This window comes from Corvus hawaiiensis, chromosome 26 (assembly GCF_020740725.1).
Source record: "Corvus hawaiiensis isolate bCorHaw1 chromosome 26, bCorHaw1.pri.cur, whole genome shotgun sequence".
NCBI lineage: Eukaryota > Metazoa > Chordata > Aves > Passeriformes > Corvidae > Corvus > Corvus hawaiiensis.
In genome coordinates this window covers 23,227,350-23,251,767 of record NC_063238.1, presented here as the reverse complement: position 1 = coordinate 23,251,767, position 24,418 = coordinate 23,227,350, and the positions used below count along the sequence as shown (strand labels likewise).

Below are 24,418 nucleotides of genomic sequence, written 5' to 3'. Positions count from 1 at the left end.
TCTATTGAAGAGCACTATGAAGTAGTTAAAAATACTGCCACATCTGAAAAACAGACCAACGGGAAGTATATGACACTTGTTCATCTGTATTTCTGTGACTTTTCTCACTTGGTATTATTTGCAACCCTACTTTCATGTCTGGCAACAGTGCCAACTCTACTAAGGATCATATATTACTTTTATCATGTTGATTACATATGTTCACCAGTTTTGCTGCCTATATATGATTAGTGTGGTTTGCACATACTTAGTGACACAATCCAGAGCATGACATTTTCACAGAAAATGTGTTTACTGGGAAAGAGCTCCTTAGAAGTTTGCGTTCCTTTAAGCTTTGATCTCCATGACATCAAGAATCCTACAGTTTGAATATATGTTTACCATTTATATTATTAAGATCTATCTCCTTCTCACTATATGGCTACTGAACACTTTGGTAGTCACAAAAAATTTCCTTTTCTCTAAGGTGAACTTAGTAGTAGCTGAATAAAAGAAAGCCCCTTAAAATGTTCTCATCTGTGAGTTTAAACTTCACAGTGATTTGACATTTAAATTCTGTTATTCATCAGCACTTCACAGCAGAACTTGATTTCTCTAAATGGATTTGAAAGCCCACAAGTGAAGAAAATCAGAAAAACCTGGTTTTGAATATCAAAAGATTGTATGTGAAAAGTATTTTTACAGGCTGCACATACCCATTTTATTGATCAATTAACTTCTCCCAGAATGAATTTTTCTGAGACCATATATGAAAGGCCAAACCCTTCCCCTGACACTTACTGATAAATGTCTTTTCTGAGCACAGCTCTACTAAGAGGGTTGTCAGCCTGAGGAGCCATAGAGACAGATCCAATCTTGAGAACCAAAGTGTCTTCTTTAATTGATGGATTAGCTGTAGTTAGGAGAGAGGAAAATATGTGTTTGATTAAAAGTGAAGTGCACATAGTAGGAACACTAAAAAACTACTTTATAAAAAAAAAATGTACACAAGAATATTTGCTAAGGATTCAATTTTGCACAGGAGCAACATAAAATCAATAGCCCTGCTGTGATACATAAAGGCAAAACTATTGTAATTTCATTTCCCCAAAGTTTTATCACACCACCAAATCCTGGTCTGTGTCTTCTCATTTTCTCTGACACTTTTTTGGGGGGGAGGTTTATTTCAAAATTACTTCAATCATTTTATCACAGAATCTTTGTGATCTGTTTGTTTCTCCAATAATTATTTGCTGAAATATCAGCATGTAAACCACTCTGAATCGTGCACCGTTTTTATTATTTAGATGTAAAACACTGCAGGATATCACAATATAACCATCCTGGTAGCATTTGGAGTCGGCTGCAACACACATGAAAAGTTCAAACACAAGGACTGAAACAAGAGAACCTGAAATCTGACACATATACAAAGAACAAGATGTAGTACTGGACGGTAAATTTCACATCAGTAACAAAATTATTCCAAGTAGAAAAATCTCTGCTTTCCACTTATCTCCATAATTTTCAAATTTCAGCCACATGTAAAGTTTTTTAGTTATAAAAGCAGTGGTCATATTAGATAGAAAACCAAAGTTCTCCCCAGAAATAAAACAGCACCAGATTTTTTGTAGAAAGCTAACTCTGTCAGCAGGCACAGACAAAACACTTGGGTAAGGTTGTGCTCAGAAGACTCTGTATTAACTAGGAAACTCCGGAGCACATGTGATGTCAGTTCAAAGAGTTCATCATCCAAAGGGAAATGGTTCACTGCAACACCTGTATGAGATGTAACACGGATGGAACAACATCACACTTGCTCCCACATCCAAGGAAGTTCTGCAAGATTCTTGTATATGAGTTTTGAAAACAAGATTACAGTAGAACATAGTTTAAATATTTTACTGAAGTGTGAAATGCTTGGTGTGGTAAGAATCAGCAAAATCTGTAAGTTTAAAAAATGATTTCTTCAGACCAATAATGTCTTGGTGAAAAGGACACCATGCTTTGCAGCTAAATATGTATAAAGACATGTTTATTTTTGAACAGATCGAAGAAGTCACAGAAATTCTAATACGGTATTTTCAAACTGTTGTAGGGAATACCCCAGTAAATATGCGGCGAAGTGGGAACACAAGTTGTGATACACAAGTATATTAGCACACAAGTGATCTATTTAAAAGAACCTCATGTACTTACAAAGTAAAGACAAATCCTTTAGCCCCCCAAAGCAAAACAAAACTATTTACAGATGGCTTGGTTGCTAGAAATGAGATACAAAAGTTAAGCTGATGAAAAACTCCATTTTCTGACTAAATCTGAACTCGTATTTTCAAAAATTAGTAAGGCATTGTACTAAGTACTAGAATACTGCCACTATACACTTAGGTGTTGGATATTTGCTTTCCAATACTCACATAAGAAAATGGAGTGATGGTGTTAAATGTACATCTGATTGTAACTGCAACTTAACTAGGTGGCAAATGCCTTAGTCTTGGGAAGGGGTTCTTAATAAAATATATCTTAGGCTAAGAATTTTAATTTGTCTCTGACACTTAGCAAAGCAAAATAAACACAGGACTACCCATAACGATCTCTATTGTGTAAGTATTTTAGGAGTTTATTTCAAGGCTGGGCATGGACCTTTTGCATACAGTTTACTGTAGGTTAATAAATTATGCCAATTTTAAACCAGAAAAATATCACAGGAACTAATATATTCAGCTGGTTTCTAAAGAGTCATATGACTTATGATGAATTCATACTTTCATTCATTAACCCATGCTTTTCAAAATATGGGAATAATATAGTAAACAATCACAGTCATAGCAGATATTAAAAAATTTGAGGGGAAAAACATCTACGCTACATTTTAAAACATACTTACAATTTAAGTATACTTACAATATAATACTGTACATATATTACTTTATACTTACAATATAAGTATAATCTAGGAAAATCTTACAGATTCAAGTGTAATAATGTTGTTCACAATCTCATTTGGTTTTATCCACTCCTCTCAGTCATCTTTTTGCTAAGCTAAATACATTACGCTCTTTTAATCCTTCCTTTTAAGCCTTCTCATCTAGCACTTAACATTTGTGATAGTTTTCAGCACCCTCTCTACTTTTATCAATACTCAGTTTTATAACAGTAAGCAAATTGAACATGATATTCCATCATCTGCCATATGCAGAAGTACAGCTACCTCCCTTATTTCTTTTCCCTCAGTCCACTGTGACCCTCAAGCTGTTTCAGCCACTGTTTCCCAGGATAGTCTCTCCAGTCCTGAAGACCCAGTCTGTGTAAACTGTTTCCTTGATTTGTAACTTTAGCTTTAGAAGTTTTACTGTATTTTCTACAAGCAGTGATATAAACACAGTAACCCGGATGCACAGCCTCAGGAGATTCTTTGCAACAGTCGCTGATGATAGCAGCAATGGTTTTATATTTACTTTCAGACTATTAAACACCAATTTCATTATTATTCCCAATTGATGAGGTTTTGTGGATTTTCTTTTTTTAGACTCCTGGTTAGCCATTTTTAATTCATTTAACATTTCCACAGACACAGTATGGGGACGTATTTAAATTAAATACCATGAGACAAAAAGTCAAACGCTCCAGAAAAGTCTAAGCATATCAAATCTTTGCATAACATTTTATCAACTAAGAATTGAAACCACAATGAAGAATGGAAATCAGATGTTTTTAAAAAGTCTAGTTTTCCATAAAACCATATTTATTATCATGTAACAAATATGTAATTCTTTATTAACTGAATCCTGTAATATTTTTTCCTTTATGTTCTCTGAGAGCAATAAAAACTACCTGTCTTAAATTTTATTTGAACATTACACTTTTCATTTTACTAGATATACCTTCAGCTGTCTAAAACCTGTTCTTCCAAGGTGTGTTAAAAATTAGCCTCAGAAGACTAAGATCCCTGAGCACAACTTACTCAGCCTGACTGATTTGAAACTTAAATAGTAAGTGAGGAGGATGTTACAGACCATATGTTAGGACAGACTTCAAAGTAGAGAGTCATGTCTTGCTCGTGACAAGAATATATCACTTCTACAAATGCAGGACATACATTTATTCAGTGTGCTGCCTTTTCTTTTTCTCTATCAAGAAATTTATCATGTCCTTTGTAGTGATTCCTGATATTTTGCTCCTAGTTTGTACAAAAAAGGGTTGTTATTGTCCTCCAACCAGCCAGATGTAGATTTTTTCTGTCTTTACAACTTCTTATCAGTTTTTTGCAATTTAAACTTTTTACTTATAGTCTTCTACTGTACAATAATTCTTGTTCCTATTTGTCATATATTGCTTTTATATATTTAGTTATCTTTACTTCATCGCTAAATAAGTGTGGGCTGTTGGCCAGAGTTTGAAACACCACCTGATGTATTAACAAATCAAACTCAGAGAAAGCAGCATTACTTATTGCCAAGGATAGAATGCTGCCCTCAGATCTACCACAAAAAGAAATGTTAATCTGGTGCTGCTGCAAAAACCATGAAACTAAAATATTATAAAATTGTGGGTGTAGTCATGCATGCATGTATGCAAATTCCCCAGAAGAAACACGATTTTGATTATTTCAGTTTTTTTTTATTTATTATATTTGTCTACCGCAGTTCATTGTGCAAGTTGCGAGTAAACAACAGATTTGTGTGCTTTTTTTTTTTAACTATACATGCTAAGTCACAATTACATGTGGGGTTTGGGAGAAGGGTAGTTTTTGTAGCTATCAGTATGAATAGCAGACAATTGACTTGAAGAAAAACTGAAATAATTTTTTTTTACTGCAGTGATCAGGAATTGAAACACACAAGTCTTATTAGATTGAAAATCTCTCCTAGTCAATAAATGATGAAGGAGAATCTTATGGAGGCGTATCTCCACAATATATAACACTCTTCTGACCTAAGACAACAGAGATGTGGGTCTTATTCAACTCTTGCTCCTTATTGCTTCTAATTTATATTGTTCTTGTAGACAATAAGCAGGAGAAGAGTGAAGCAATTTATTTAGTGTTCATAAACAAATGAGACTTTGGGAAAATCTGGGGTGAAAGAAGAAATGAAAGAACAGTACTTATTGTCATAGTGATGCTATTTCAGAGTTTTCCAGTGGAAGAGCGTAGCTGGCTTTCTTATCAATTTAGTAAAGATAATCTTTAGCATTATGCTTTAAAAGCATACAGTTTTTCTTCCTACATTGACTGCTTAACCATGGCAATTCTGCTCCTTGCAGGCATTCTTAAGCAAGAAACAGCAAAAAGACAATTTTTTTTTATAAATTCTTTTTAATGAAGTATACAGCTACAGAGCTACAAAAACATACTTTTACAAAAAATTTCCTTGACAGCTTGCCCTAGAACTTCCTTCCAACTAGAATCATAATTCTTTCTTGCCAAGACAGCCAGTCTAATTTTATCTTCCTGTGTTTTCAGCATTCCCAGTTGGAAAATTGTAGAGGATGCTGGCAAAAAAATGATCTATGTAAATTCTAACTGCATGCACTTCTTGCAATTAGGTTATGAGAAAAATCTAAAGACTATACTCTTAGGATTATATTGTGTGTTGTTGTACATAATGGTAAAAAAATCCTCCATACCTACACAACTTATGTAAACATATCATGATATTAGTAAAACATTACTTTTTTTAATCTCTAGAAGAATTGTGAGAAGTGAATGTACTCCTACTAGCTGTTACATGGTCTAATTTTAACATCAGCATCTCTATTTATATATAAAGATTGTAACAGGGATATATAAAGATTGTAACAGGGATGGAAATATATTTTTATATACAAAGGGAAAACAGTATCTTACAGAACAAGCATTATCCATTGATCACAGCTATTTATGAACATCTTACACTACCCAAATTCTGTAAATACCTGAAAGCCTTGCACAACAGAGCTGGAATAGCTTCAACTAAAGTGCTAAACTGCATCATCTGTTGGGCATCATCTGCTAGGTACATTTTAATAATATTTTTCAAACTAAACTAGGATATCTACTTGTTTTACTACTACACAGTTTTCCAGGTGTCAATATCCACAAGAGCTAAGGCTGCTTGCTTACACTCCACTGCTGGAACAGGTGTCTATGGAACATGCACTGATACCAGTGTAACGAAAACCGACACCAAATCAACACTGCAGAACTGGGCTCTCTTTCCAAAATTCTTGACCATTCTTTATAATCACATTTTAAATGCAAACTCTATAGTTACCAGGAAAGGAAGGATCAAATAAATTGCTAAAAGAAATTTTGAGCAAATGTGCAGAGAAGTAGCATGAATGTTAGATGTTTCCTAACTCTGAGCTTTAAAACTGAAGCAGTGGTCAGTGACTTAACTAGAAGTATTTGTCTACAATACTGAACAGCAACAAAGCTCTAACATAAAATACTGTACCTTCTGCAGTATGATGATCTTCCTCATTTTTGGGGAAGAAGACTCTTATTACACCAGTGTTGATATAAATCAGAGGCAAGTTGCGGGAAGTCAGAGTATGAGTCCTCATTGGTTGGCCTGGTGATTTTCTTTTCTCCTTTTGACTCCTTGGCAACCTGGCTTGAAAAATGCTTGCAATTGCATTTAGCAAAGGAAAACAGAGGACCACATCAAAGGCCTGAGCAGAGAGAAGGATCTCATGGAGAAAATGAGGAGAACCATCAGTGTGACCTTCTGACAACTTATGGAATGTTCTTCGTTCATTTCTTGATATCAGTTTGTGCCGGACATTTTTTGTCACAGCTTTTGTATAAGTGAGAGAAAGAAATCCATGTTGCTGGTGTGAACCATCTAAAAGTTTTGCAGTTGTCTGTTTCAAGGGAAAATAAATAAAGAAATGAACTGCTGCAAAAATCTACATGTAATATTCATCAATTACCATACTTCTGGTTATTTAGGATGTTTAGGGTTTTATATTTTCTAGTAGCTTTCTACAGTCATTTAATAGTAAAAAAAAACCAAAACACCTTTCATTTTTTTGAATGCACAGTTTGTCCACCGCATGTCCACACTTCTCTGCATTGGGTCATCTAAAACCATGAATTTCTCAGAATCTTTTTCTTTTCTAATTATTTATGTTTCACCAAAGTCATATCTAATCAGCTAAAAAACCCCATATATTCAAGAAAATACATTTACCAAATCTTTCTGGTATTTTTTATAGTTATATATTTTGATTCCTCCTTCACTTAAAACATTTGTAGATGTTACTCCCTCTGCATTGTTCCTTCTGTATGTGCAGACACCATAGCTGTTAAAATATCACTCGGGTGCTGAGATAGCTTCACCCCATCTCAAAATGGGTGTATAAACAGCCCATAGTCACCTAAATAAGTATTGAACTGGTTTTGCCTCATCATCTCTGAGTATTTAAAGAAAATAGCTATGCTTCATGCTAAAGCACATAATTTCATGATACATTGCATTGTACTTTAAAAATAGCAGATTCCTTCACTTAAGACAGATTTGTCTAGCTGAAGATGACAACTAAATGCTTAGCTCCCACAAGATGTATAGAACAGTTTCCGTATTACCTTTGAAAGTTTTTTAGTCATTGTTAATGATGGAAAAATGTAAAAAACATCATTTTAACAATGTAATAAACATGCTGACAGAATTCTGTAAGATTATTTAAATATTAGCTTTAATCATGTAAGCTCAAATGAAAGCAACTATATTTTGCAAGTAGTTGCTTCTTTTAGCATCTTATATTTGATTGAAATCAACTTAATTTAATTTAAACATTGTTGCAGAAGACTAACACCTCTTTCTTAAATAAACAGGATACATAGCTTAAATGGTGGAAAACTGGAAGCTTTTACAATTGAACAAATTAAAACAAACTGGTAAATTAATTTACAATAAGAACTGAAACAAATAGAATAAGAGAAAGTATTCCCAATCAATATTCATGATGAAAATAAATCAGACCATCCAGAACTTTCACTAACATAAAGTAATTCCATAGATCCACGGATAAAGAGGCCAATGTCATAACACATAAAGTCCTTCAAGGATAAAGAAGCAAGAAGAAAATGGCTTAAGTATTTCACAGTGGGATATTCTGAATCTGCAAGTAATGTTCCAAGCATTTAAAAGAAAGACTCAAATATGAAATTATTAATTGTTGCATTATCATAATCAGAGAAACAATTTTATAAGGCTGCATAAAGGTATACTGCAGTAATACCAATTACTTAAATCCCTAAGTAGATCTCAGAATTACACTAAAAAATGCAGCATTCAGTACTGGCTTTTACATATTTGGCCTTCAAACATACTGTATGTGCTCACTTCTAACATAAATGAATCTCATTGACTTCAGTTGTCTGTTGTTACATACAAGATTGTGAACTATCAACCCTCATTCCCTTATCTACTAAAAAATGACAACTATTACTAAAGGATAAGATGGAAATAACACAAGTAACACAATCAATATAAGCAAGAAATATATTCAGTACAAAAAAAATTAAACGACAAGAAATTATTAAAGGGTTTTTTTTTTCTTTTTCTTTTTTGGTAGCATTTATTAGTGAAAGTTCTGTATTAAAAAATTTTTAAAAGATTCTTACAGAGGGAAAGAAGCCAGAGAAGTTACTGAAAGGATCCTGCTTGCTGATAGGTCGAACCAACAAGGTACGTCTGTTCAGCTTGTCAGTACATGAAAGGAACACACCTCCATATTGCCCCAGAGACCAAGAATCTTCCCCAAGGCTTGAGGTAATGAACGAGGCATGGAAGATCGGAAGAAAAAAAAACAACAAAGAAACAAAAAAAGTTGCTATAAGCAAAAAAATTGCTTACATTTAGCTTGCATGTTTCGATGTAACTGCAAGATATACCTATGCCATACATTTTCCTAAAAAGCTGAAATTCAATCAGATCAAACAAAAATAGAGATTAAAAAAGGTAACTGTAAAATTTTATGTGAAAGGACAACCTACAGCAAGAGGTCAAGACATATGAGAATAAAAATATAGTAAAATCCTGTGTGTAGAAAAGGAACTTACCCTGGATTTTCAGCAGACAGCTTTAACAGAACAAGGAGAAAGATTACAAGAACACAGACACTGTGTAAAGCTGTATTCATATGTTACAAAATCAGTATTATTTAGAAGAGTTTAGATTTTAAGTGTTAAAGTGTGCCTTGTACTACAATTCTTGTAATCATTCTTTTTAATATATAGAAGAATAAAGTGAAGTATGTTGCTTAAGAAGAGTTATTGAGGTAAGCACCTTAGTTTACTAAAGAAATCTCACCAAAAGTTTTTCTCTGCTTTGTAGAAAAATTCCTTCAAAATGTCCTGACTGCCAATCTCCCCCTGGCCTGGAAGACAGAAAGTTCACCTTGTCTATTCTCTGCTTTCGGTTTAAGTCCACAGAGATTTACACACAGGAAAGGTACTCCAAATAGACTAGAAAATATAAATGAGAAGACTGATAATTTCGTCAAGTGGAGTAAGTTTTGGGTTTGTTGGGGTTTTTTAGGGTTTTTTGTTGTTTTGTTTTGGTTTTTTTCCCCCAAAGCTTGTTAAGAGGAACTGGCTACTGGGATTTCACAGAATCATAGAATATCTTGGGCTGGAAGGGACCCACAAGGATCATCGAGTCCAACTCCTGCCCCTGCCCAGCACCATCCCCAAGAGTCACTCCATGTGCCCAAGAGTATTGTCCAAATGCTTCTTCAACCCTGTCAGGCTGAGGCTGTGACCACTTTCCTGGGGAGCTGTTCCAGTGCCCACCCACCCTCTGGGTGAAGAACCTTTTCCTAATATCCAGCCTAAACCTTTCCTGACACAACTTCAGGCCATTCCCTCAGGTCCTGTCACTGGGCACCATAGAGAGATCAGTGTCTGCCCCTCCTCTTCCCGTCACAAGGAAATTGCAGACTGCAATGAGGTCTCCCTCAGTCTCCTCTTCTCCAGGCTGAACAGACCAAGTGACCTCAGCTGCTCCTCATACCGCTCCCCCTCAAGGCCCTTCACCATCTTTGTTGCCCTCCTTTGGATGCTCTCTAGTAGTTTAATATCTTTCTTCTATTGTGGCGCCCAAAACTTCACACAATATTCAAGATGAGGCCACTCCAGTGCAGAGCAGAGCAGGACAATCCCCTCCCTTGCCCAGCTGGTGATGCTGTGCCTGATGCCCCCCAGGACACACTCGGCACTCCTGCATTGTGACATGATTTTAAAAGATTTTAAAAAATAAAGTAAAAACTTTAATTAGCAAATATTACATTATGTACAAACAATAACTGCATTTTTAACTTAGGCAAAAAGACAGAAATTGAAATAATTTTTAAGACAGCTCATAAGGAATAAAATCATAAAGAAATTATGGTAACGTTGCTAAATTGATACTAAATCTCCTTCCTATTATACACAGGGAACAATAAGCATTCAATAAGACCTTGCAGACATTGGTTCCCAAGTCAAAATGATTTGTCCTCCAAAATATTTTCGTTTTTTTCAATGCCAAATGCTGTGCTAAAGCTTTTAACTATGTTTTTCCTCACAAGGAGTAAGACAACTATTCTGTTTTCTCTTAATCTCTTAATTTGTAGTGGAATTTGTTGATCTGTAATGGCAAACGCTACCCTAGTTGAACAAAGACTACATAGGCCCTCTCCTTGTCAAGGCTAGTGTGCTCATGGGCAGTACAAATTAGAAGGTGGCACACGCAATCTGTCTGTAGAACTGTGTACATGGGTGTTAAATGACACAGTCACGTTGGTGTAGCAAACCATCCAGACAACAGGACTTGCTAAAGTGGAAAGGCAGACTAGGCCTTGCTACCTACTCTGAATTCACACAGTGTTGATGATACACTGGGTGAGATTAATTACTGAAGTTTTACTTGGCCGTCTTTGCACAATACTGTGCCATGTGACACAACACAGGTCATCAGCTCAGTTCTCTGCATGACATTAACTGCTGCTTTGCCACAGCAATAGACATTTCTGAAAAATTGAGTTGTTTCTTTTCAGCATGTAAGAGTAAGATATCATAAATCACTAAATACTGGCTCTTGCTAGCACATCATGAACCAACATTTCAGGAATTTCCCATCCCGACATTAAGCTAAAATGAATTATTTTGGTCTAATGGATCAACAGAGCAGTAAGTGTGAAAAAAACACCTTCCTAAATTTGCAATGATTTCTATGTGTTTCTTTGGAATTAGATCTAATTCTGAGGAAACACAATTGTGATTTTTATTACTTAAAAGGTTAAAAGAATTTAACTGAAATTGAATATCTACCTTAAATTCAAGTTAAGAATTAAGAAGAAAAAAACCCGAAACACAACCCGCCTTTATCTTTCAGCCTGAAATTAAAGCATAACAACTCGCAGGAATTACCTGTTTCTGTAATGGTCAATATTAAAGCTTTCTATTTTACATTTGATTTTGGTATAGACATCCTGCATATCCACTGAGGCACTGAGATCCTCTAATTCACTGACAATACAGACTTCTGCAATAGTCAAAGAAAATAAAAATTATTAATCTGAAACTTGAAGGCTTTTAAGCAAGAGATATATCTGAGACACTACATTTTGTAAATAGGATTATGCTACTTCTACTCAGAATTTTCTCATAAAGCACTTTTTGATTCAAGTGTCACTAGAATCCAAACCTTTTTATACAAATGTCTTGAGAAACATACATATGGGTTTTCTAGTTTAGGTATTTATAGCGTAACTCCGGGGGGGGCGGGGAATGAAAAAATGAAAAAAAATTTGCCGAGGTATTTACTCTAATTATACTAAAGTTTTCTTTCTCTTGTGTGGTTAGTTTTTTAAAAGGGGAAAGTTTATGCCAAAGAAGGACACTGAATTCTAGTTTGCATGAGGTAACCTAACAACAGTTTGTTGCTGTTATTTAAAATACAGCTCCAACTCATTATTTCTATGTTATAGTGTTCAGTAATGTTGATACAAGCTCTGAATAGCTAATACTGTGCTGTAAAATAGGCTACGCTGCTTGGAATTTAAAATAGTACATTGGGGAAAAATGCAGAATACCTGTGCCATTATTTCTAGGATCAGGAGCAAAAAATTTTACAGTAATTTTTGGCAACATCCACTGCATCCATAGGCTGACACGTCCACTTGAGACTCCAATATTACTTGTTGTTTGTTCCAACGTAATGGAGTCTGAGAATGGAGAATCATCACCACCCTGAAGAGAATCAGCCTACAAAACAAAAGCAATAGCTGAGGAAAAAATAAGTATTGCATTTCCGCACTTCTTTTTTTATTTTTTTTTTCTATCTTAACTGGTATGGATGCACAAACTATAGAAACACAGATGTCCAAATATATTTGAATTAAGCCATTTGTAACACCAGGAAAACATAAACAAAACGTTTTTCCCTTTTCTTTGGTAGAGATAACAGACTTTGGCAAAGACTAAATGGTAAAACTGTAAGGTTTTATGACAGGTCTCCCTGGCATAGCACACTTTCCTCATCAACTCTACACTATGGAAACACTATCATCAATTTAAAACAAAGGCTAATAGGAATATTTGGAGATGCAATAGGAAAAGCGATATGGAGGCTTGCACATACCTGAAAGGCAAAGGAAGAAAGAATCATTGGAAGTACCAAATGAAGAGCCACCCAGTGAGGCCATAACACCTACATGATGAACACACTGGGTTTGGATCATTCTTTTCCCCCTTGTCTGTGCTTCCCTGTAATTTCTTGCAAACATATTTCAGAAAGTAATAGCTTTTTGTAAGAATTGGAAATATTTTATTTGCCACTTTCTAAATACTTCTGTTGTTTAAAAAATGATAGTCACTTGTAATATTCTTAAATGTATGAAATGTTGACAAATGAGCTTGTAGAAGTTTCTGTGCCATCAATAATCTCTGTTCATTCCCTAAAATGTTAAGGCCTCAACAAAAAAGACATAAAGGTTAATGTTTATAGGAGCTCATGATGGCAAATGAAAGTTATACTGAAAATCCTTTTATGCAGGCCTATTAGAGCAGTGCAGGCATATTTACCAGCCAAAGGACTTCATCCTGCTCCTTTGCTGGATCTTACTGCCTCCAGATAGGGAAAGAAAGATGCAAACTGTAACTGCTCATCAGCCCCTAGTGTTTACAGCCTATTAAACTGAATGCAAAGGACACCTAAGTCACTAATGTCATCCAGAAGCTACTGAATATCCAGGAGCATCTTCACTTGCAACTCCACCATGTGTTTCAAGTTTTCTTTATTCAAGCACAAAAAAAGGAATAAGGTTTAGTCACTTTGATCCACTAAGAGTAAGTTGTTTCTAAGATTAACAGACCAATAAACACCCAAAGTCTTATCTTTCATCGAAGGTTTGTGGGATTAGGCATTGTAAATTATGATGAACAACACATTTGACATTTATCTAATTAGAAGCCAAGATTATTTCTATGGAGGACAACTTGGAAGTCAGACCTACACAGTAAGCACCACAATTCGACTGAAACCATTTTAACCTGTCAGGCAAGAAGTCAGAACGCACTCATTTCAACATCATATGTCCCAGGAAAGCCTACTTTCAGTGGCAAAAAGAAAAATCTGACAGTACTTGCCCCATTCTGCAGCCCAAGGCTGGAAAATGCAAGTACGGAGATTCTGTTAGCAATGTATTTTCTGGATGGGTAGGACCTATCCCAAACCTAATGACACAGCTCATATGGAAGCATTTATGTTGACAAATCACATTTTTATTCAGCTCAGGCCTACAATTTAATTATATGTTTTCTGAACTCTTCAGAGGACACAGAGAGAAACAGCAAAGGTACTTTATCTGTGTGCAGCAACCTTTACCCTTGAAAAGCTCAGTGACACTTACTACAAGTGGGAAGAAACGATCTACGTTGTCAATAGCTGACATAGAGAACTTAGCATTCCAGATACTCATTCATATGAGGAAGGGAAAGCTTGTCCGACTAACCAATGTATGTTTCTGGAAAATAACACCTAAACAAGAGACTATAATACCTGGACCACCACAACAGATGTAATTTGAAGTGTTGAAATGAAAATTAAGCTCCATCGCACCTTCAATTATCTACAGTGACAGTGGCTTTGTGTTAAACAGAATGCATGAAAGAAAAATATATTTCTGTTTATTTTTATATTTCTTATATAAGGCATTATTGCTTACAGCTCTGAACAGATTACCTGGAGAGCCATAGGTGACCATTTTTTGAAAAACTGTGAGACTCCAGAGGCGCAAAAAGCATTTGCTCCCTATCACATTCTAATCAAGCTAACTTCCTTACACAATCCCACCTGAAATCTCTCTCCAAGTCATGGATTTAGCATGACCCTCTTGCTTTTAGTGTTTGTTCACTCTTCCTCTTCTGTTTTACTCTTACACTGTCTGCAAATTTAATTATTAAATATAGGAGGGCCTGTCTCCTGCTCTGTATCTAAGAATAATTAATGTCTACCACAGCAGGACATCTAACTGGAGAAACCTCAGATAGCTCATTTCACTGTATAGCTAGCTCCCAAATAGTAGTGGCACATGGAACATAAGACACCCAACAAAATGAGCTAAAAAAAAAAAAAAAGGTGTGGTAGAAGCTGCTAAATAACATGTTCAGGGCAGAGGTTAACTCCTTTTTGCCAAACTGTGACTTGAATTTCCTATTTGCTTCTTCAGCAAAATCCTTCCTGCCTCTTGCCTTTTTTGTCCAGACTCCAATCTCTTAATGCTTTTGCCAACCATGTCCTTGCAAGACATTTCCTACTGTCTCCACAAAGAGCTCTACTCTCTTCAGTGCCACTTAATTATCCTACAAGGCAGCACTAACTGACAGCAACACAAGAGTAAATACCTTTTCAACACTGTAAACAAAAATTCAGTTTTGTTTCTTCAAGGATGCCAGCACCTGTCCTTAGAATGAAAAAGTATGGGGGAAGCAGCCTTGCTTCCCCAGCATCTGAAAGGATGTAGGCAGAGCAGTCCCTTCTCCAGTGCTAACCAATGTTACTCCTTATTGCTCCTCCTCAAATGGCAGGCTCCAGTAGTAAGACAGTGACATAACCTGTGGGATATGCCCAGCCACTGCCCTGGAGGGATGTCTGCTGAGATAAGAGATTTCGCAATCGCCCAGCAGGACTCCCTGGAAAGGACTTTGGAGTCATGGCGAGGAAACGTAGACCCACAATCCTTTGGGGGACTCTATGCAGATCATTCTGTAACCCATTGGTCTGTCCCAGACCCTCTGTAATCCATTGGTCCCCTTGCTGATCCCCTGTATCCCTATAAAAGGAGACCAGTTCGCCTCTGTAGGGGGGGAGAGCTCGTCCCTGGCTTCCCTTCACCGGAGGGGACCCACAATAAAGCTACCTTCGTGCGGAACCAGCCATACGGGTCCTCTCGTCTCTCTCTCCGGTCTGGTTTGGCCTAGAGGCTGCCCTGCAGAGCTGAGCTGAAATCACGAGCTGATATCACTAAAGAGCTGACAGCTTCTGCAAGGGCTCCTCTGCCAGCAGCTGAGAGGAAGACACCGGGCCCCGGGAAGGCGATTCCCTTCAGGACCATATCCCCGGACCGGTCACCTCTTCCTGGGTCACAGCCTCGGACCCCACCACCAGCTGTAATAATAACCCAGCCATTTTGGTGTCCTCTGACTATCCCTGTCAACCCTCTGCAAACACTAGCTTGCCTCCCTTCAACTATTTACTCTGCTCACTCGTAAAGCAATGAAAGGTAGGAGTGACAAATGTATCCTTACAAAACCAGAAAAAACCACAATGCTTTGAGAATCCTATCTCCTGTTTTAATGAGTCTTTATTTGCAAAGTCCTCATTCTTTGAGGACATCAGAGAAGCCTCAACCTATTTCATGACTTGAGATTTCATGCCATGAGAATGGCATTAGTTCTGAGCCTTTCAATTTCTGCCAATAAATTCCTATTTGTTTCTTTTGTATAACATCTATACGGCTCCTTTGACTCTGCCTTTCAGTAACTTCCCACACCTTCATATTTGCCTTTGAATGATTGCCCCAAAAGATGACGCTTCTGTGTTGGAATTTCACTGTGTCTGAGATGACCCTTCTCATCAAACCTCACATGCTCTAGAAAGACAGTGGAGTCAACAGTACTTTGGAGCGGGCATATCCCTTCAGCAGGCGTATCTGAATGAAGGAGCCAGCCAAAGAGAATTTCCCTGTGCTGAGATCTTCAGATGGATTTCACAAAGTATCAAGAAATAAAAGCCAATTAAAGTAAGGAAAGGGAAAAACAATACTTACATGTTTATTTACAGTTCAAGCCAAAGCTCAAGCCAATGCTGATGTTCTGTGGAACCATTTGTGACTGTCTATTCTTTGCATTCTATAAAAAGCAATTTTTTTCTTTTCTATTTTTTTTTTTAATCTGAAGAATTTTGCAAGTTCTTTTTGTACTATAAACACATTTAATTTTGCCAAACCATAACTTACAAACTGTTATGGAATGGGTGGGAAAGAGAGATAGTCTCCTTCTTGTCTTCCACACACACCCCCACTCTCCCACTGAACGTGTTCCAAAATGGATTTTGAATGAAAATCAACTTTGTTCTAAAATTTTGGCAGGTCTCTACATTTCTGATAGTTAAAAAAGAAGAAACAATAGCTGATTAACTTAAAAGGGTACACTTAACAGCAAATAAGTATTGCCACCATGGCAATTTTTGAATTTTGTAATTGGTTTCTCTTATTTCTGTAATTTAATGTTTTCAGCTGTTTCATGCATTCTGTTAGGGCTTTTTCCACAGAGAGCTATTTTTATTTAGTGGTTTGAGTAGAAAGATAACTTTACTCTGAAGGAAATCAGGCTATAATTTTTCCCACACTCCTTTAGGATTATTTTTCTGAAGATATGAAATTATGCACAATGCCTCTCAGAGAATCAGTCAGTTGATAATTTTGGCACAAAGTTACTTAAGACAGTATTTGTGAGATTTTTGAAGAACTGCATTTACCCTAGAGTTACAGATACCGACCCAGAGGTATCATTAGAACCTGGACCTGAAATTGCCAGGGTTTGGAATTCATTCTACCACAGAGCCTGAAAGTTCTAACAAGAGCCTCAACTCACTTGTGCTTCACCTCACCCCGCTATTCTGTACTTGGGCTACTGAATTCCCACCCCGTATTCCAGGTCACTTGCCCGTACTTCCCCTTGGACTGGCAGCATGTCAGTGTAGCTAAAACTGGGTTCAGCTGCGGCCTTCAGCAATAACCTCTTGCTGGCAGCCATGGCAGCTGCAGAGCTTGTCAAGAGACATCCCCAGCTGCTCAACACCCTGTCCCTGTCAGAGGTGACATGGTACTGCCTCTGCCTACTTCAACAGTTTAACTTCAACATACTACCTACATTTTTTCTGCCATTAAACATGTAAATGTGTAAAGGTTGAATTGGCCCATTCTCTTCGTGAGTGGCAGATGCTCCTCTGAAGACAGATATAACATGTTGCATGACTGTCCTTTGGGAGGCAAAAGAAATGGAAGACATTGCATTTCTTCTTGGACTTCTGTTCATGGTACTGTAACCACAACCATTAGGCAGAGTCAAAGCGCCTGAAAAACTGATAGTCTGCAGTAGCTGACATCTTCCCCCCCCTCCCCCCCCAAATAAGCTCAAATTCACAGAATTTTTTTGCAGTGAAAAACTAAGAAACCAAAATAAGAAGAAAGACTGTGCTCTTGTTTCTCATGGAATTTCAATGTTCATTTTGGATTTTCAGCACCCAGCATGTTATTGTTAAATATGTTTATGCATTACTTTTCTGCTCTGTTTCCAGATCTACTGAAAAATCAAGCCAGAGTCAGAAACCCTGAACTATTTTCCCACAACTTCTCATGCCAAGTCCTAAAATATACAATTTAATTCTTTTACCAATTGTTGCAAATTGACCAATATACTGAGTTTATTTTCTTACCAGAATTTATCTTTGTTCATCAGGAAGATCCAAACATATAAGGCCTTCATCCTTGGCCTGCCTAAAGCTCAGGGATGATCACAGTTTGGCCACACTAATGCTATGCCTTATCAAAATAACTTCTGCGTTCTTGCTCAATCACTGAGTTTCCCCAAGGACTAAACACTTCTACCACTGTTTGTACTTAAGTAAACAGTAACAAGTGGCCTGTTGTAGTCTGTACTACCTTACCTTTTCCAAGGCAGGGATGGTAAAAATGATTAACTGTTTCCAGCCTCCAGTATTTAAGCCTCTCACTCATGCTTCCCTGTCCTACCACCACCCAGGCTAAAAAGTCAGTAAGCCTAGGTAGCTTTATCCACATCAGAGCGTGGTGCTCACATCAAGTTGTCAGCAAGAAAAGAATTAGACACAGCTTAAAATATAAATCATTCACAAATCACATAAACAAACTACTTTTTTTTTTTGCTATTTGATATAAACAGTTGTGCAAGTTTGCTTTCTTCTTTTATAGCAAGTCTGTTGCAGCTGAAAGAAGCTTTAAAAATAATCATGTGTCTCCCACAGAGCAAAACACAGTAACTATAAAATCTCTAAACTTAAAAAATCCCATAGCTATGGCAGCAAAGCATTTTCTGTTTGACAGATTTCAAGATTTCAAGGCTCAAAACCATCGAAATATATAAACAAAATAGTCTGATAAATAACTTCTGGAAAATTTCTCTAAGTCAAACCTATAGAAATATCTATTATTATTTAATTACTCTATTCTAATGTTGTCCCTTGTTCAGTAATTCACTAAGCTTCATTTAGATAATTTAGAATTTTTAGGAGAAAAATTATCTAGCTAATGAATAACATTTGTTGAGAATAGGAAGAAAATTAAATAAATGATGGAAAACATTTTGCAAAAGGGTAGGATGTGAGCACTGAATTTGGACCCATATTACCAAAATAATCTTGGTAACATATGGATTAAAACAATTACTGAATAGTTTCAATTAATGCTCCAAGTACAGCATGTACTCCAAATACTGCTGTCCATATAGAGGATCAAAACCAAATTGTTATTTATAAAGCTGGTGGTTTCTGATTTCAATGAGAAATTGATTTGATGTGAGTAGGTGGAAAAATACTATTTTTGTGACCACATTGTTTTCTTACTATTATTGCTTACCTTTAATTCTGTATCCATGGCAAAATTTTTCACAACTGCAATCATACACACATAGAAATACACCAAAACCAAGGCTACTCAAATAATCCAGAAACATTTTAGTGGAACAATTTAATAAATGAAACTCTAGCTCAAAGACCTTTTAACGTCAGTTGCCTCTTTGGGGGGTGTGTGTGTATGATGCATATAAAAAGTAGGCACTAGCAATCACCATTTCACTTTCCCCAAACCTGGGAATTAATATAAACTATACATAGGGCTAAACCAATCGTGACCAAATGTTGAATTCGTAATTGCACTCAGAATTCAAATTATTGTGTATCTGCCTGTATTTCAGAACTGTTCTATGTGGTGTCTCTAAAGTTGATGGGGTTCTCCTGAGACTGAAACCCAGTCATTCAGAAAAGTCTCCCCACATTCTAATAGATTTATGTTAAAAACAAAGAATTGCAAATATGTGATACCCTGGGATACCTTCAACTCATCTTACACATTTTTGACTCTCTCCTGTAGCACAAACAAGATTAACTCACTATTTTAACTAGTAAACCTGACAGGGGCACTAAGAAAACCACGAATGCTATGCCTGTGCAGTTGTACAGCTTCCTATGACCACCCATTCTACTCTATTACCAGCTACCTGGTGACTTACAGCTAATGATACTCATGGATGAATTTTAACACTGCATTCATGCTGATAAAGGAATTAGCCTCCTTTCCTCAGTACAGCACAGGACTCCTCCCCCTGCCTCGAATATTTTGTAGTCTTAGGCACACACGGACATTATGATCAGGTACCAGACTGCCCCTGGCAGTTACACAGTGTTGTAAATTAAGGAAGCAGAAATACATAAAACTGAGTGGCCAATCTTATATCTGAAGATGCATACCCAAATGCTCATGTGACTGAGCTACAAAAGCAGTTCTAAGACTTGGACAGCTGAGAGAGGCGAATGGACTGAGCTTCAGGAGTAGCTCATAGATGGCATTGTGGTTTAACAGTGGCTGGATGGAGGTGGGGTGAGCACACAGCTGGGTACAATGCCAACCTTGGAAGCCTTCACAGCCCAGGTACCTCTCCTGGTTGCCAATACAATTTACACACAGCAGCTATCTACTGACCCAGGCATCAGAGTGACTGGCTCACTACTTGGAATGGCTCACAAGTAGCACAGGTATTTCCAAAACAACACTTACTATTCTACTAATTCTGGACTTGAAAAACGGCTTATGCTTCTTGACCTGAACACACTAACCACAGTTTTGTGCCACAAGCTAATATGCACTCACTTCAAAAAGAAACAATACAGACAAATAATAAATATAGGCCCAATACAGCAAATGGTTTTTCTCTCTCTTTTGTTCTGCCAAAATGACTAATAAAGTATTCTTCATTAGTTTATTGGGGCAAAGTTACTTTCCACCTGGACTCTACTACTCTTTCTGATTTTTCTGATTCTTCCTTGACTGCACACCACCACATTTTGTAGGTCAGAACTCAATCAACAAATTTTTTTAAGAAATAAAAATACCTCTGTAGTGGTACCAATGTCAGCAGATGGACTGTATGTGCTGGTATCTGGTAGAATGGTACCAATGCTACTTTTAACTGGAGAACTAGGAGGAGCAGGTCCTGTCATGGTTTCAGTATAGACAGAAGACACAGATTGATGTAGAACTCCTTTCCTCTGAATTTTATTCCAAACTTTACTTGTGATCTCAGCCAGTTCGTACAGAAGCTGCACCTAAGGGACAAAATAAAACTTAATCTTAGGATGACGCTTTTCGTAATGAGATGAAGGAAAAATTATCGAAGTCCTCCACAGAGACTTGTAATATAGCAGAACTGAACTTCTCACCATTTATAATGTTCTGATAAGCAACTACATTGCTAATAAAATAATAAACATCAGTTACAGTATAGTGACTTTGATAAAAATAATCTTTGCTTTCTGTAAACATATGGTGCATAGCTCAAAAACATAACAACATGGTCTTGTAAAACTTTTACTAATAGAAATTTTAACAATTAAGCAAAGGTAATTTATCGTATATTTCACATGTACAGATACTGTCTCTAGGAAAAGGCAAACATAAACTTTATCAAAAATTAACAATGCAAAATTAATCATTCAAATTGTATTAAAATAATGATTGCATGCAGCATGTGAAATTGATCTGCCTTTGGAAGAATGTTCACTACCAAACTCAATAGTCTCCTGGTATATGTCATTCCAATATTCAGAAACACATTGTTTAACTTGCACATTGTTTGACTAAGTTCTAAGATATTTACACAAGTTTTTGTAAATAGGCATTAATCATGGAGTTTGTATGACAACATACTGGAATATACTGTATAAAAAAAGGTCAGAGAAAACTGAAAATAATATATAAGCAGATTCACAGCTGGATACCATACCCAAGTTGCCATTATAAAAAACTGAAATTCTCATATTTGTAAGAACTTTAAGCCTCAGGACACTTCTGCTCTATGAAGCTGGCTTCTTATGTGGGCAGAACAGATGCAAAAAAATACTGCTGTCAATCTACATTTGATAGAAAACAGTACTTGATTTTGTGCGTGAGAATGTGTGATGAAGTCTCAAAGTACATGCTGCAGTCCTTCCTTAAGAGGTGAAATGCTGGAATTTTATAAAAACCTTCTTAATTCATCTTGGATTTTCTTTTGAAGTTTCCAGGTTTACACAGAGCAGGTCATATAATCTTTTGACAGAATTTTCCTTAGAGGAGATAAACTTCACAGTACATTTTTTTCTTCATACACAGAGCAATCTACAGACGAACAACTCCAGCGGTGATGAAGAGCTCTTTCAGTTATACTCGAAAGTATTTTGTGTCTGTAGCGCTCTGATAGGCACTGGTAACCTTTAGATTACCAAATTCTAATTTCAAAGTTTTCCTGAGTCTTTTCCGTGTAATGCAGGAAGCTCAACTAATGTCCTAATGTAACTAACTAATGTAGCATCCACCCAATTGATTGACTAATATAACATTAACTGCTGTTGACACTTTGCTGGCAAAAGTTATCTCTAGAAATTTAATAGAATACAGGCAGATATCCAAATCATACATGCTTGCAATTTCCCCATGTCCCAATTTTTTTTGAAGAAACCAAAGGATAACTTAAGGTATATTTGTTTTTAATGAAGCAGGGCTTTCAGAAAATTATTTGTGCTACTGTTCCTAAAGGCACAAAGTAATGCAAAAGAAGGAACTTGTGTTTACATATATGCTCATACAGCAAGGTGAAGAGGTTTGTCATCAGTTAATCCAACACTGAAAGGTTTAAATCTTACTGGGGTTGCAGTAATCATAATCATTAAAGCTAATAATTACTTATCTTGTCAGGGAGATTTTTTTAAATTGCTCAAGCTAGAATCTTTCTAGCCACTCTGAAAGAGTAGCTATTTCAGACAGTAATAGCCATGTCTCTGAACATTACCAGCAACCAGCCAACCAAGTAGTATGATCAAAATACTCTATCCTGCTCTGAAACTAGGGACAAAATAAGTTCATCAAACAAAAATGCACACTTTCATTAGAGGGAGATGATTTTCATGGAGTTATGTTGAAAGGTAAAAAAATACCAAAAAGCCTCAGAATAAAACCTCATTAAAACAAAAAAGATGGCACTTGTCTACATGTAAATAAAATTTCAAAACTTCAGATAAAGTCGCATCTTTGGTTATTTTTAATGCACTCCATTGGTTGTTACTGATTAAAATAGAAGGATTTCTACTTCTCTCGTTAGTTGCCCGTTTTCAAATGTGTAGTCTCAATAATTTGCCAATACATTTCTGATTATATGAGAACAGCTAGTGTAAGTGTAAGGCCTCCCTCCTTTCTAAGTATTTTTGAGCATAACAGTTAATATATAATAATTATTTTTAGAACATGCTATTTAAGAGAAGAAAAATGGCAGGACAAAAAGGATAACTGCCAGTATTTGATAAAAAAGGCTTCCCCCTCTCACTGCTTCCACCCCCTCCTCAGCAAAACCACACATAATTCAATAAGACCCCACTGACTACTTGGCAAAATCTGTAAAGCTCAATATGTTACAGCATTTTATACTTTAAAAATAACACATTACTACAAAATTGAAAACTACAACCAAAGACAATATCCTGGCAATTTTGCGCACTGGAAGTATCTACAGACTTTACAACCATCAGAACATGGTTTCATATTAAATCATAATAGTCATATAAATATAATACTTCACCTTTGCTACCATTTAACAAATTCACCAAATTTCACCTAGTTTAAGGCTGTCATCTATAGAAAAAATACAGCCTGTCATTGTAAGGAATCAAATTTCGTAGTTACTCTACTGTGAATTTATAACTATCAAATGCTGTTTATGTAACTGTATTTTTCATCTTCTGTTCTTTGACATCTGGTTAAAGAAGACTGATTGCTTTTTTTTCTTCCCTTTTGCATAAGTAGAGCAGAAAGGACAAGTAAGGCACATGTAAAGGGGGAAAGACAGTTCAAGAACCTTTAGTAGACTCAAATAATTTGTCTGTATCTTTTCAGTCATTAGAATACTGCAGTAAATTAATAACATCACAGTGTACAAGGACATCCTTTAAGACAACAACATTTGACCTAATATTCCATACTACGACTTCACTTTAACATGTCATTATGCTCATAATATGATTTATATGGAGCTTAGAGTTTCAATTTTTTAGTGGAAATATTTTCTTAGTTTGCAAAACAAATTACTCAATTACACTTTAATAGGAATGCTTGAAAAATATTGTCTTTTTCAATTTTCTTTTTAGTTCTCAACTCACATTTAGGTAAGACTTGCACTTATAACAATGCCATTCCACATTTAATATTATTAAACACCTACTCTATTTGAAACTACATCAAACTAGGTCCAAGTCATTAAAATACTAGGTGTACTTTCTGAAAAATCTAAGAACACCTTTTCCTTCTAATAAACACAAATGAGGTGGTAGCTTTTGTTTACATGCATTCATCTGTTTTTTCTTCCCTTTACTGTAGGATACCATTGCTTGCCTAAAAAACACATTAGGTTCAAAGACATGTTAGTTCTGTGAAAATGTAGCAAAAAAAATTACATTAAACCACTTCAATATAAGAATCCACAGTGACAGCAGAACAGTATCATAGCATTTAATGGTACATCTGCAATTCATTTAGCTCCATCAGCCAAAAGATGCATTTATACTACAGCTATTACATTTGGAGAAGAGTTTAAATTACAAAAGTTGAGAAAGCTTCAAAGCAAATC

At 36.1% G+C, this 24,418-nt stretch overlaps 1 protein-coding gene across 6 annotated transcripts in view; it reads right to left on the bottom strand.

The window, feature by feature from the left end:
- The window catches only part of VPS13B (vacuolar protein sorting 13 homolog B), a 438,036-nt gene that overhangs the window by 174,715 nt on the left and 238,903 nt on the right, over positions 1-24,418 (bottom strand). For 3 of the 6 annotated variants that reach the window (XM_048287160.1, XM_048287161.1, XM_048287163.1), the window contains 6 exons: positions 20,658-20,870; positions 12,043-12,214; positions 11,378-11,492; positions 8,591-8,732; positions 6,417-6,825; positions 781-892 (listed from right to left, as the gene is read on the bottom strand). In XM_048287160.1, the coding sequence (XP_048143117.1) occupies positions 781-892; positions 6,417-6,825; positions 8,591-8,732; positions 11,378-11,492; positions 12,043-12,214; positions 20,658-20,870 (1,163 nt within the window). Of the gene's footprint in view, positions 1-780; positions 893-6,416; positions 6,826-8,590; positions 8,733-9,278; positions 9,346-11,377; positions 11,493-12,042; positions 12,235-20,657; positions 20,871-24,418 lie in introns of those variants that run through there. The other 3 variants (XM_048287162.1, XM_048287164.1, XM_048287165.1) reach the window with 3 other exon arrangements.